We start from the raw sequence: 13,515 nt of genomic DNA on the forward strand, positions 1-13,515 counted from the left end.
GCCCCCTTCTGTCAGCAGGAAGCTCCATCTTGCAAGTGCTTCCCCTAGGCTGCAGACCAAAAGGTCTGCCTTCTTAAAGCTTCCCCCCGGGAACAGAGGATGCAGCCCTTTCAGATCCGGACCTAGCATGCAGGTACCCGTGGCCCGGTCTATCTCCTTACAACTGCACTGTAATGTGTATAGTAAGGAAGTGCTCTTAGCAAGGTTGGTGCTTGGATTACACCCAAATCCTTAAATATATAGAGAAAAGAATCTGGCACTCAAAATGGCATGAAGTGATGAAGCTGCTTTTACTAATGTGGTCCAAAATCAATGTAGCAATCAGTGATGATTCGGTCATACCATGGTTACACACTCCAGTGTATGTTTGATAGAAACCAGAAAAAAATGTATGAACTGGCGATGAAGAATCCGCTGCACCTTCAGAGGTCTTATTTGTATAAAACTTCCATTTTATTGAGAAATAGTTAAAAAATGTAAAAAAAAAGCACAGTTACATGCAGTCAGATCAAACCAGTGGACATCTAGAACAACATGTTTCGACCTGTAACAAGGCCTTAGTCATCATCATGCTAGGCTGAAACATGTTGTTCTAGATGTCCACTGGTTTGATCTGACTGCATGTAACTGTGCTTTTTTTTTAACTATTTCTCAATAAAATGGAAGTTTTATACAAATAAGACCTCTGAAGGTGCAGCGGATTCTTGATCGCTGGGTCATACATTTTTTTTCTGGATTTCGTTGCTGTGGCTGCCGAGCTGCGATCCTGGCTGATGGATGGACCCCTGGAGTGAGACGAGGAAGGTGAGTATAGCACCCCAGGAGTCCGGATGCCACAATGGCATTGTCTTCCTCACGGGGGAAGTGATGTCATGCCTGGAAACAAGGAGGGATCCCTTAATTAGGTAATACTGACATGCAACACCGTCCTGACTTAAGACCAGAAGGGGGAGCTCTAAACCCGGTTTCAGGAGAACTTCCCCATAAAATTCTGGCCTGGGGGAGGGGTTAGTCAGTCTGTTAGGGACAGTGAGAGGAGAGGAGCCTGGGGTCTGGAGCTGCAAGTGGGCTCACTCCAGAGGAAAGCGCCAAGAGACCGGACACCGGGGTCCATGATGTGTGGGAATTGCAGACCCAGCCGCTGAACCCGGTGGGCAGAATATTGCAAGTCTCCTGTCACATCTAACACCTGCAGGTACCACAGCCCATGAAAGGTTCAGGCTGTCAGCCATACAGGTTGAGAATACAGACACTGAGAGGACTTGTGCAGAGTTTCAGGCAGCAAGGGTCAGATATACAGCACAAAAGGAAGGCCTCCAAACCCACCTGGCTAAGTGGATCCTGAGATGTTTCCAGGCTGCCCGGACCCCACCATCACCTGTTACTTGTACCCTGGACTGTACCTGAATTCTACCAGTAAAAGGTAAAGGAAACTGCTATCCCTGTGTTCTGCAATTATTTCCTGCACCCTCAGTCCTGCACCCCACCGTCAATCATCCCTCTTACCAACTACACAGGGAGCCCTGGGGACCAAGCTCTTCCTGTGGGGAGCTATACCATCTAAGCTGCAAATCTATCAGTCCCAGAGGATCCCTTTAAGCAGCGTCAGCCACCCCTGGCCGAATACCACAGGTGGCGTCACGAACGCTGCTACATTGGACTTTATTTCTATTTTCATTAACCCTCTTTTACTGGACGCCCAAGGCCACGGACCGGGTTATTGCCACCGTGACCACCCCTTTAAGAACAGAACCAGCCCGGTACTGAGTACGCCACGGTCCTAGCGGGCGCTCCATGAACTGACTAAAATGTTTCTTTTTTCTATGTTTGATAAAGGTCTGCTTGCCTGAATAATCACTGACTGTTAGGCCGGGATCACACATATGCGAGATATGGCCGAGTCTCGCAGGTGAAAACCCAGCTCTGGCGCCGGCAATCCGGAGCGGAGCGTGCAGCCACACAGCAATACATGGATCTGCACGCTCCACTCCGGAGTGCCGGCGCCAGATCAGGGTTTTCACCTGTGAGACTCGGCCGTATCTCGCGTATGTGTGATCCCGGCCTTACACTGATTTTGGACCACATTAGTAAAAGGAGCTTCTTCACATCATGCCAATTTGAGTAACTGATTATTTTCTCTATGCACTTTAATGTGAAAAGTCTAAATTGCAGTTCATAATGCCTACAGCAGACAATGCGTTAATCAGCAGGCAACAGATGATGGTTTAATCACAGCAAGTCTGTGTCGTAGTAAATGCAGGATGTGAAAGCCACAGGAGATGATTGCAATATAATATGCACAGTCTCTGGATGACAGTTTAACCCCTTTGCGACATGCACCGTACTAGTATGACGCATGTCGCTTCTCTCCCTTTGATGTGGGCTCCTGTGGTGAGCCTACATCTTTCCCGGAACAACCGCATGTGGAATCGAGATCCACCCGTGGCTATTAACCCGTTAAATGCTGCTGTGTAAACTCTGGCATTTAGTGCGCGCTTCCGAACATCAGGCCGGAAATCCGCCCACCAGTGACAGCATCACGTGATCGCGGGTCACCGTTGGGTTGGCATGACAACCAGAGGTCGCCCAGTTGTCCACGCTCATAGCAAGTGAGGTATTCTGCTTCTTAGAGGCGATCTGATCATCGCCTCTATGTATCAGAGCCAAACGGGTTATGGCAGCTTCTAGTCTGCCATGGAGACTATTGAAGCATGCCAAAAATAAAAAAAAATGTTATTAAAAATATTTAAAAAAATTAAAAAAATATAAAAGTTGAAATCACCCACCCTTCGCCCCATTCAAAATAAAATAAATAAATCAAGCATACACATATTTGGTATTGTTGCATTCAAAATCACCCAATCTATCAATAAAAAAAGGATTAACTTGATCACTAAATGACGTAGTGAGAAAAAAGTAAAAATGCCTGAATTACATTTTTTTGGTCGCCACATTGCATTAAAATGTGATCAAAAGATTGTATCTACACCAAAATGGTATTAGTAACAATGTCAGATCGGCCCACCAAAAAATAAGATCTCATCCAACCTGATATAATGAAAAATGGAGACGTTAAGGGTCTCAGAAAATGTTGCAATTTTTTTTTAACAAACTTTGGATTCTTTTTCTTTCACCAATGAAATAAAAAATAACCTAGACATGTTTGGTGTCTATGAACTCATAATGACCTGGAGAATCATAATGGCAGGTCAGTTTTAGCATTTGGTGAACATGGTAAAAAAAAATCCAAAAAAGGTTGCAGAATTGCACTTTTTCGCAATTTCACGCCACTTGGAAATTTTGTTTCCATTTTTGAGTACATGATATAGTAAAACCAATGGTGTCGTTCACTTGTCCCCCAGAGAACAAGCCCTCACATGGCCATATTGATGGAAAAATAAAAAAGTTATGGCTCTGGGAAGAAGGGAAGCGAAAAACAAAATGCGCAAAAACGAAAAAGAGCTTCGTCTCAAAGGGGTTAAATATGCCAATAGTCTCTTTAGAGAGGAAAAAGACTGGAAGTCTGGTGCCACCTATAGGGGCACCAATCCTAAAAGTCAACGCATACCCTTTAACGAGCTTTGCCAAATCAGACACTCCAGTTGCAGACATGCACGACGGTTGCGACGTGTGGCACTCCGTCGCAATGCATCGCTAATGAAAATATATGGAGAAAAAATGCATCCTGTGGGCAACTTTGCAGGATGCGTTTTTTCTACATAACGACGCATTGCAACGTGCGTCGAACAACACTAATGTCAAAGTAGCCTTACATAGCAGGCAGCAGACAATGGATTAATCAGCAGGTCTGTGATGCAGTGAAAGCAGGTTCTAGAACCACAGGACTCTGAGTAGATTATAGCCACAGAAGAAAATGGATGGTGGCAAACTCCAAAGCAAACGGCAACTGAACACATCACTGACTTAACACTCAGATACAAGGTTTGTTTAAGTGGGTCTTAAAAGGTCTCTGTGAGATGATGTTACTGGCGAACGTCAGCCACTTCTGAGACCCGACTTGGAGCACAGCAAAGGGAGATGACCATGGGGGAAGGACGTGGAGCCTGGCCGTGAAGTCTAGATGAGTGCAGATTCCCTGATCCTGATGACGGCTACTGATGATGATTTGTTTGTGGTCAGTGATAGAAGCAGAATGAGTGACAGCAGAACCACCCCACAGCTTCTATCACAGCCCTCAAATGAATAGTCATAAGAGGGTGGCGCTGGTGTCACTCACAATGCTGCTATCACCACCACCCAGATGACAATTTATTTCAGGGAGAGAGACCGTGGTGTCAGAAGCAGAGACTGTCAGCAGCGGCGGACTGATGGTAAAATCACTTTTTGATCCACTCTACTAAATCAGGATGTCATTCGGGGATAGCGGCAGTTACATAAGCTTGGGTAAGTGACTCCCTGATGACATACTGTTTCAGTTGGGGTGATAAACTCTGTGGGAAAGTGAGTGTTGCCTCAGCCACCAGTGACATCCTGTTTGAGAACCCTTTCAAACAGAGAGGAAGTAAAATAGAAAAAAAAAAGATGTATGGGAAACAGCAGGATAAGGAGAAGTGTAGGGAATTTAAAAATAAAGCTAATTACAAAAGTGGTTAGGGCTTAAAGGAAGATATTTATAAAGGGCTTTACAGGTATTGGACCACCCCTTTAAGTGTTCTTTTATTATTTTTGAGCTGTGTATTTACTGTAGTAGGGGCAGAAGAAATCTACACCATGTTCCAAATTATTATGCAAATTGGATTTAAGTGTCATAAAGATTTAATTGTTTTGTTTTTCAAATAAACTCGTGGATGGTATTGTGTCTCAGGGCTCAATGGTTCACTGAAATCAATCTTAAACACTTGTGATAATTAATTTTCCAGGTGATTCTAATTAAAGGTAAACTACTTAAAAATGATGTTCCACATTATTAAGCAGGCCACAGGTTTCAAAAAGTATGGGAAATAAAAAGGATCTCTCTGCTGCCGAAAAGCGTTAAATAGTGCAATGCCTTGGACAAGGTATGGAAACATTAGATATTTTGTGAAAAGTTAAGAGAGATCATCATACTGTGAAAAGATTTGTGACTGAAACAGAGCACAGACAGAGTTCATGCAAATAAAGGAATAATGAGGAAGGTTTCTGGCAGCCAAATTCATTGGATTAAGAGAGAAGCTGCTAAAAAGCCATTACAAAGCAGCAAACAGTTATTTGAAGCTGCTGGTGCCTCTGGATTCCCTGGAACCTCAAGGTGTAGAATCCTTCAAAGGCTTGCTGTGGTGTGTAAACCTACTATTCGGCCAGCTCTAAACAGTGTTCACAAGCAGAAACGGTTGCAGTGGGCCCAGACATAAGTGAAGACTAATTTTCAAACAGTCTTGTTTACTGATGAGTGTCGAGCAACCCTGGATGGTCCAGATGGTTGGAGTAGTGGATGGTTGGTGGAGGCCACCATATCCCAAGAAGACTGCAGCGTCAGCAAAGAGGTGGATGAGTCATGTTTTGGGCCAGAATCATGGGGAAACAGCTGGTAGATCCCTTTAAGGTCCCTGAAGGTGTGAAAATGACCTCTACAAAGTATATAGAGTTTCTGACTGACAACTTTCCTCCATGGTATAAAAAGCAGAAGCGTGCCTTCAGGAACAAAATCATCTTCATGCATGATAACACACCATCTCATGCTGCAAAGAATACCTCTGAGTCATTGGCTGCTATTGGCATAAATGGAGATAAACCCATGGTGTGGCCACCATTTTCACTTGATCTCAACCCTATAGAGAACCTTTGGAGTATCATCAAGCAACAGGTCTATGAGGGTGGGAGGCAGTTCACATCAAACAGCAGCTCTGGGAGGCTATTCTGACGTCATGCAAAGAAATACAAGCAGAAACTCTCCAAAAACTCACAAGTTCAATGGATGCAAGAATTGTGAAGATGATATCAAAGAAGGGTTCCTATGTTAACATGTAACTTGGCCTGTTAGGATGTTTTGGAGTTAAATAGCTTTTTTGTTCAGTGAATGTGACCTCCTAATGCAGCAAATTCCACAAATGAGCATTTTCAGTTCTTTAAAACATATCAAATGTTTACAAATTCTACTGTGCCTAATAATTTGGAACAGTGCATTTTGAGTTTTTATTCATTTTGGAGATTATACTGTTATCATTGGGAGGTTTCTTCAATAAAATTCGATGTATACTCTAACGGGAGATGACTTTTATTAGACTGACTGTCATTTGCACCAACCATTTAAGAAAATACGAGAAAAATTTAATTTGCATAATAATTTGGGACATGGTGTAAAGTATTTAATCCACTATGATTAGAAGAAAGAAGAATAGGATTTTGTTTGAATGCCAAGGAGATTTTTTTCACTGTAAGAGACCTGAGACTATGAATCTTTTTGCAAGAAGATGTTGTGTCAATAGACCTCTGTCATTGATTTATACTACTGCTGTCTTTTACCATATCAGTCTTAATTATTAAAATGTGAATCAAAAGTACATTGACGACTATATCTCAGTTTTTCTATTTGCACCTAGGTTTCTATTTTATCCAGGTGCTGTAATCTATTCTCTCCTCTATTGCACTGCATCAAGTATAATCTAATTCATAGTACCTGTGTGTGAGAACAGATGTAGTATGGGAAATAGAAGGGAAGAGTTGGTCATTCTAAACCTGCATTTAGGCTATGTGCACACGCTGCGGATGTTGCTGCGGATCTGCAGCGGATTTGACGCTGCGGATCTGCAGCAGTTTTCCATGAGTTTACAGTACAATGTAAACCTATGGAAAACAAAATCAGCAGTGCACATGCTGCAGGAAAAAACGCGCGGAAAAGCTGCAGTTTATATTGCGCAGCATGTCAATTCTTTGTGCGGATTCTGCAGCGCTTTACAACTGCTCCTCAATAGGAATCCGCAGGTGTAAAACTGCAGGTGGAATCCACGCAAATTCGGTGGAAAAACAGCGTTAAATCCGCAGTAACTCCACAGTAAATCCGCAGTGCGGTTTTCCTGCGGATTTACCAAAATCAGTGCGGAAAAATCCGCACACCATTCTGCAACGTGTGCACATACCCTCATACTGCAATAATTGATTTCCCTCAATATATTTTGCACAGTATCTAAAAAAAGTGGTGTATTTATGTGATGCTGATAATATTTTAATAACTAGAGTAGAAGTCATTTTTAAGTATTCCTAGATTTCATTTTGTCCGTGAAATGGTTTTGAATTATAATGGACAATGCAATATTCAAGTGATTTATTCAGTAAAAGGTTTCTTAGTTGCTAAATTCTTTAACAATGGGAAAATATGCACACTGTATATACATGATTGTACTCTGTTCTCTGGATTATATTGAACTCATTTATTGACTCACTAGTAAATGATGCAGAATTCTAATGCTGAGGGCTATCAAAATGTTCTATTAAAAAAAACCCTAAATATATTCCAAATTTTCTTTTACTCAATGTTAACACTCAAAACCGTCTCAAGAGAGGATTCAGTGATCAGAAGTTATTTGCAAAATGTTGTTGAATATTTAGTGATGTAAACCATCTGTTTTTTCTTTGTAGGATTCTCTGGCCTACAAATAGCACTGGGATGTGTGAGCAGAATGGGTATTACAATATCGTATGAGATGATTTGTTTGGTCAATGCTGAGTTGTATCCAACTTTTATCAGGTGATAAGACGTGTATATGCAAAATGTATTATACAGCATTTATGAAATGGTGGAAACTCATGTCTATTTTTCTCCAATATCACGGGTGAAAAGGGCCAATTCAAGTCCATGGGTCCGTGATAAACACGTACAATGACATCCCTGTGCCATCTGTTTGCTCTTTGTATTTAACATTGCAAAGGATATGAGAAGCTTTGTAATTTTATTTATTTATGATCTGTGAAAATCACTGATGACACACTGATGGTAAAAACAGACACGCAGACCAAACACTGACGACACACTGATCCAAAACACTGATGACACTGGTTCAGTTTTTTAACATAAGTGTGTCTGAGGCCTTACTTAGTTTTCGTAAATTTTTATGGATTAAGTCATGTGCCGATTACATGTGATTTTACTACATTTCTGCTACAGAAACACACTAAAAATGCATCTTTGTTCTTTATCTGAGGATTTCCTCATTCAATATGGGAATATCCGCAAGGTGTTCCTAGGGGTTGCACACCCTAATCGTAGTTATAGGACAACCTCAGTAGATGACCATGCTGCTACAGAAAATAAATCTATTTACAAAGACCAAGACCAATATTACCACCACGTGGTGACCATATAGTGGTAAACTAAACACCAATCCTACAGAACATATAAGTGATTACAGTGCAGATGTAGATAGTAAGTCAGTGCCTTACAACTGACATTTTTGCTGATGGAGTTGTTCACATTTCCTGTCCTTTCCATCTGGCCCAGACTGCAATAATAATTTCTTACAACCACAACTCATCTCTAGAGTTTTCAATAAAGCACATATGACTTTACACATTTCCAGCAACTTGTCCATCTATTTTCAACAAGCAAAACTCCACATCCTACTACTTAATGCCACCCCAAAGCTGAGCTGCCACTGTCATATGTGTCGCTATAATTGCATCTCTTAGTGCCCACATAATAGTGCTCACCACTTTTACTCTTACAAAGTAATGCACTTTACAAAGTAAAATGCCTCTTTTGTGCCCTTTAGATGGTAAAATTGCTCCCTAGAAAATATTATGTCATGCTCTAGGGCCCTGAAAAAGTGTCCACATTTTACCTCCTAAAAAGTAATAATGCCCTCTATGTGCACATTTGTCAGCCACAATACCGAGTGGCCCTATAGAAATAATGCTTGTTAAGTACCAACTTAATATTTAATAATATCCTATGATTCCCTCCATGTACAGTAACAATGTCCTCATTGTATATCTTCCCCATGGACAGTGTGATGCCGCCACAGCTCCTCTATACACACTATGATACCCCATAATTCACCTATATAAAGTGTGTTGCCCCAACCCCCCCCCCCCCCCCCCCTGAAGCACAGTATGATTCCACCACAGGTCCTCGATATAAAGTATGATGGGCTCACAGCTCCACTATATACAATATGATGGGCCCACAGTTGCCTATATGATGCCTCCATAACTCCCCTATACACACTATAATGTGCCCCGCAGCATCCTATATACAGTATAATTCCCTTCACACTGTATGATACCCCCACACTGTTTGATGGCCCCCACAGTAGCACCTACACTATATGATTGCCTCCACAGTAGATCTAACATTGTATGATGGCCCTCACAGTAGTGCTCGCACTGTATGATGACCGTCACATTGTATGACTACCCCCACAGCAGTCCTTACACTGTATGATGCTCACAAACTGTAAGATAGCCCCAACACTATAATGGTCCCCACAGTATCCACCACACTATATGTCAGCCCACATACAGTAAGATGCCCTCACAGTAGCCACGACACTGTTTGATGGCCTCTACACTGTATGATGGCCCCCGTAGTAGCTCCCACACTATATGAATGTTTCCACAGTAGATTTCAAACTGTATGATGACCCCACAGTAGTTTGCACACTGTATGATGCGCCCACAAATAAAATTGAGATAAAAAAACTTAACATACTCACCTAACCCCGGATGCTGGTAAATCCTCCGGCAGACATCAGCAAGGTGCAAGACGACCAATGCACTGGATATTATTATTATTATTATAATACATTTTTTTATGGCACCATTTATTCCATGGCTCTTTACATGTGAAAAAGGGGGCAAATATAGACAAATTCAATAAACATGAGCAAAAAACAAGGCACTAACAGGTACAGAAGGAGAGAGGACCCTGCCCTTGAGGGCTCACAGTCTGCAGGGGATGGGTGAGGATACAGTAGGAGAGGGTAAAGCTGTTTGTGCGGCAGTTCAGTAGGTTGAGGATCACTGCAGGCTGTAGGCTTGTCAGAAGAGGTGAGTCTTCAGGTTCTTTTTAAAGGTTTCTATGGTAGGCAAGAGTCTGATGTGTTGGGGTAGAGAGTTCCAGAGTATGGGGGAAGCAAGGGAGACGTCTTGGATGCGGTTGTGGGAAGAAGAGATAAGAGGGGAGTAGAGAAGGAGATCTTGTGAGGATAGAAGGTTGCGTGTAGGTAAGTACTGGGAGACTATGTCACAGATGTATGGAGGAGACTGGTTGTGGATGGCTTTGTATGTCATAGTAAGGGCTTTGTGCTGGAGTCTCTGGATGATTGGAAGCCAGTGAAGGGCTTGGCATAGGGGAGAGGCTTGGGAAAAGTGGGGAGCAGTTAGATTAGTCGGGCAGCAGAGTGAAGGATGGATTGGAGTGGTGCCAGAGTGCTGGAGGGGAGGCCAGAGAGTAGGAGGTTGCAGTAGTCAAGGTGGGAGATGATAAGTGCGTGCACTAGTGTTTTGTGGTTTCATGGTCAAGGAATGTGCGGTTTCAGAAAATATTTTTGAGTTTGAGACAGGCAGGAAGAGGCAAGGGCTTGGATATATGGCTTGAAAGAGAGGGCAGAGTCGAGGATCACTCTGAGGCACCAAGAATGCGAGACTGGGGAAAGTGAGCAGCCATTGACATTGATGGATTGGTCTGGTGGAAGGGTAGAGTGAGATAGGGGAAACATGATGAATTCTATTCTGTTCATGTTCAGTTTTAGAAAGCAAGCAGAAAGGAAGGCTGAGATAGCAGACAGACAGTGTGGTATTTTGGTGAGTAAGGAGGTGAGGTCATGTCCGGATAGGTAGATCTGCGTGTCATCGGCGTAGAGATGATACTGCAAACCGTGGGATTCTATGACCTGTCCCAGGCCGAAGGTGTAGATGGAGAAGAGTAGGGGTCCTAGAACTGAGCCTTGAGGAACACCGACAGACAAGGGGGAGGTGAGGTGGTGGTGTGGGAGAGGGAGACACTGAATGTTCGGACTGTTAGATATGATGAGATCCAGGATAGGGCCAAGTCTGTGATGCCAAGAGATGATAGAATATGTAGCAGGAGGGAGTGGTCCACAGTGTCAAAGGCAGAAGACAGGTCCAGAAGAAGGAGGACAGAGTAGTGTTGCTTGCTCTTGGCGGTTAGTAGGTCATTGGTGACTTTAGTTAGGGCAGTTTCAGTTGAGTGATTGGGTCAGAAGCCTGATTGTAATCAGTCAAAGAGGGAGCAGGAGGAGAGGTGGGAGGACAGTTCATGATGGACATGCTGATCCAGTAGTTTTGAGGCATAAGGCAGAAAAGATATCGGTCGATAGCTAGACATAGAGGATGGGTTGAGGGAGCGCTTTTAAGGATGGGTGTGATCTTGTCATGTTTGAAGGATGAGGGGAAGACACCAGTTGTGAGTGAGAGGTTGACGAGGTGTGTTAGGGTTGGGATGAAGACTGTGGCGAGGTTAGGGATGAGGTGGGATGGGAGTGAATCAAGCATGCAAATGGTGAGGAGTGATCTTGACAGGAGGTTGGAGAGCTGATCTTCTGTCATGGTGGAGATGCTGGTTTTGGAGGAACAGGGTTGAGTAGCTAAGAGGGGCAATGGGCGCTGTGGGCCAAAGCTTTCTCTGATCGTATCGATCTTCTGTTTAAAGAAAGAGGCAAAGTCTTCAACAGAAATGAGAGGGGAGGGAGGAGGTGCTGAGGGATGGAGTAACGATTTGAAAGAGTTGAAAAGCTGTTTAGGTTTGTGAGACAGGGAGGATATGAGAGATGAGAAGTTTGTTTTGCGGCAGTGAGTGTGGACTTGAAGCTAGCGAGGGATTGCTTGTATGCGATGAAGTGCTCGGATATCACAGTCCCAGCACAATGATGTCATAAAATCACTCTGCCTGGGAATCATTCAATGTGTCACCCTGCTGTTCTGCAGGCGCCAGGCCTAAATTGACGAGCATCCTACAGAATGGAGAGTGTTCTCCCTGCTCTACCTTAGAGTAGCACTCTATGTTAGCTGCACTCCAGCCACAAATAAAATATGTATTTACTGTAAGAGAGATTGGACTATTGCAAATATCAAAAACACACCACCGTTCAGTTTTCATAGCATTAAAAAACAATAGGCATGAGATTTACTTTGCTTGCACTAAAATATGCAAAGCTAAAAATGTACCAAATACTCACTGTTGGAACTTAGCCTTACATTTTGTGAGCTAAATCAACCAGCATTCACAAAGTTTCATCAATATGACTTTGTCTTTTTTCCATTTTTCTTTCTACAATCATTACCAACGATCTTCTTCTCTATGTAATGCGTTTTCAGGAACCTTGGCATAATGGTCTGCTCATCCTTGTGTGATCTTGGTGGAACCATAACACCATTCATTGTTTACAGACTGGCAAATGTTTGGAAAGAATTGCCACTAATAGTATTCGGTAAGTAAGCCACAACTGAAGGGGCATTTCAACAGTTAATAGAAATTTGCAAATTCTGTTGCCACCCCTACCTCGTCATTCCAAATATAAATCCAAATCTTACATTAAATTCATGTCCCTCCGTTCCTAATATTCTAAATTCAGTGCATCAGTACCGCAGCAGCTAGTCCAAATTTCTTGTGTTGTAGGTTAATAAATATAGAGGCGTCCGCTGAGCATTCATCTCCAAATATTAAAGTATGTTTCGACTTCTCGTGCAAATCAATGCAGCACACCCGTGTATGGGGAACTAGGACTTTTGCATTATTAGCACATGTAGGCACTTAAATAGTGTTACAGACAAAGGAAAAGTTCACTCCATGAGAAAATAGAAACTTTAGGAGTTTGAATAGAGATGTGAACCCTCCCTGCCCATCAGTGCTACTTAATCACCATGACACAAAAGTTATAGGACAAGATGGATACTAAAGACACAAAATGGAGTCTGTTCTCTCACAACTGTGACAAGCAAATCATAAAAAAGGGAACACTAAAATACCACATCCTAGATATCACTGAATGAAATATTTCAGTTGCAAATCTTTATTCATTACTTAGTATAATGTGTTGAGAACAATAAAACATAAAAATGATCAATGTAAATCTAAATTAATATCCCATGGAGGTCTGGATTTTGAATGATACTCAAAATCAAAGTGGAAAATCAAATTACAGGCTGATCCAACTTCAGTGGAAATGTCTCAAGACAAGGAAACGATGTTCTGCTGTGTGTGTGTGGCCTCCACGTGCCTGTATGACCTCCCTACAACGCTTGGGCATGCTCCTGAAGGGGTGGTGGATGGTCTCCTGAGGGATCTCCTCCCAGACCTGGACTAAAGCATCCGCCAACTCCTGGACAGTCTGGGGTGCAACATGTCATTGTTGGATGGTGCGAGACATGATGTCTCAGAAGTGTTCAATCAGATTCAGGTCTGGGGAACAGGCGGGCCAGTCCATAGCTTCAATGCCTTCAATGCTGACACACTCCAGCCACATGAGATCTGGCATTGTCCTGCATTAGGAGGATCCCAGGGCCAACCGCACCAGCATATGGTCTCACAAGGGGTATGAGGATCTCATCTCGGTACCTAAT

The 13,515-nt window shown here is 42.8% G+C and overlaps 1 protein-coding gene across 5 annotated transcripts in view; it reads left to right on the forward strand.

The window, feature by feature from the left end:
• Nucleotides 1-13,515, forward strand: part of LOC143804720 (solute carrier family 22 member 2-like) — a 283,856-nt gene that overhangs the window by 154,774 nt on the left and 115,567 nt on the right. For all 5 annotated transcript variants that reach the window (XR_013221078.1, XR_013221079.1, XM_077283100.1 and 2 more), the window contains exons 8-9: nucleotides 7,576-7,684; nucleotides 12,271-12,383. Coding sequence is in view for 3 of the 5 variants with exons in the window: in XM_077283100.1 (XP_077139215.1) it covers nucleotides 7,576-7,684; nucleotides 12,271-12,383 (222 nt within the window). In the remaining 2 variants the exon portion in view is untranslated. The remainder of the gene's footprint in view (nucleotides 1-7,575; nucleotides 7,685-12,270; nucleotides 12,384-13,515) is intronic.

Source organism: Ranitomeya variabilis, chromosome 2 (assembly GCF_051348905.1).
Source record: "Ranitomeya variabilis isolate aRanVar5 chromosome 2, aRanVar5.hap1, whole genome shotgun sequence".
Lineage (NCBI taxonomy): Eukaryota > Metazoa > Chordata > Amphibia > Anura > Dendrobatidae > Ranitomeya > Ranitomeya variabilis.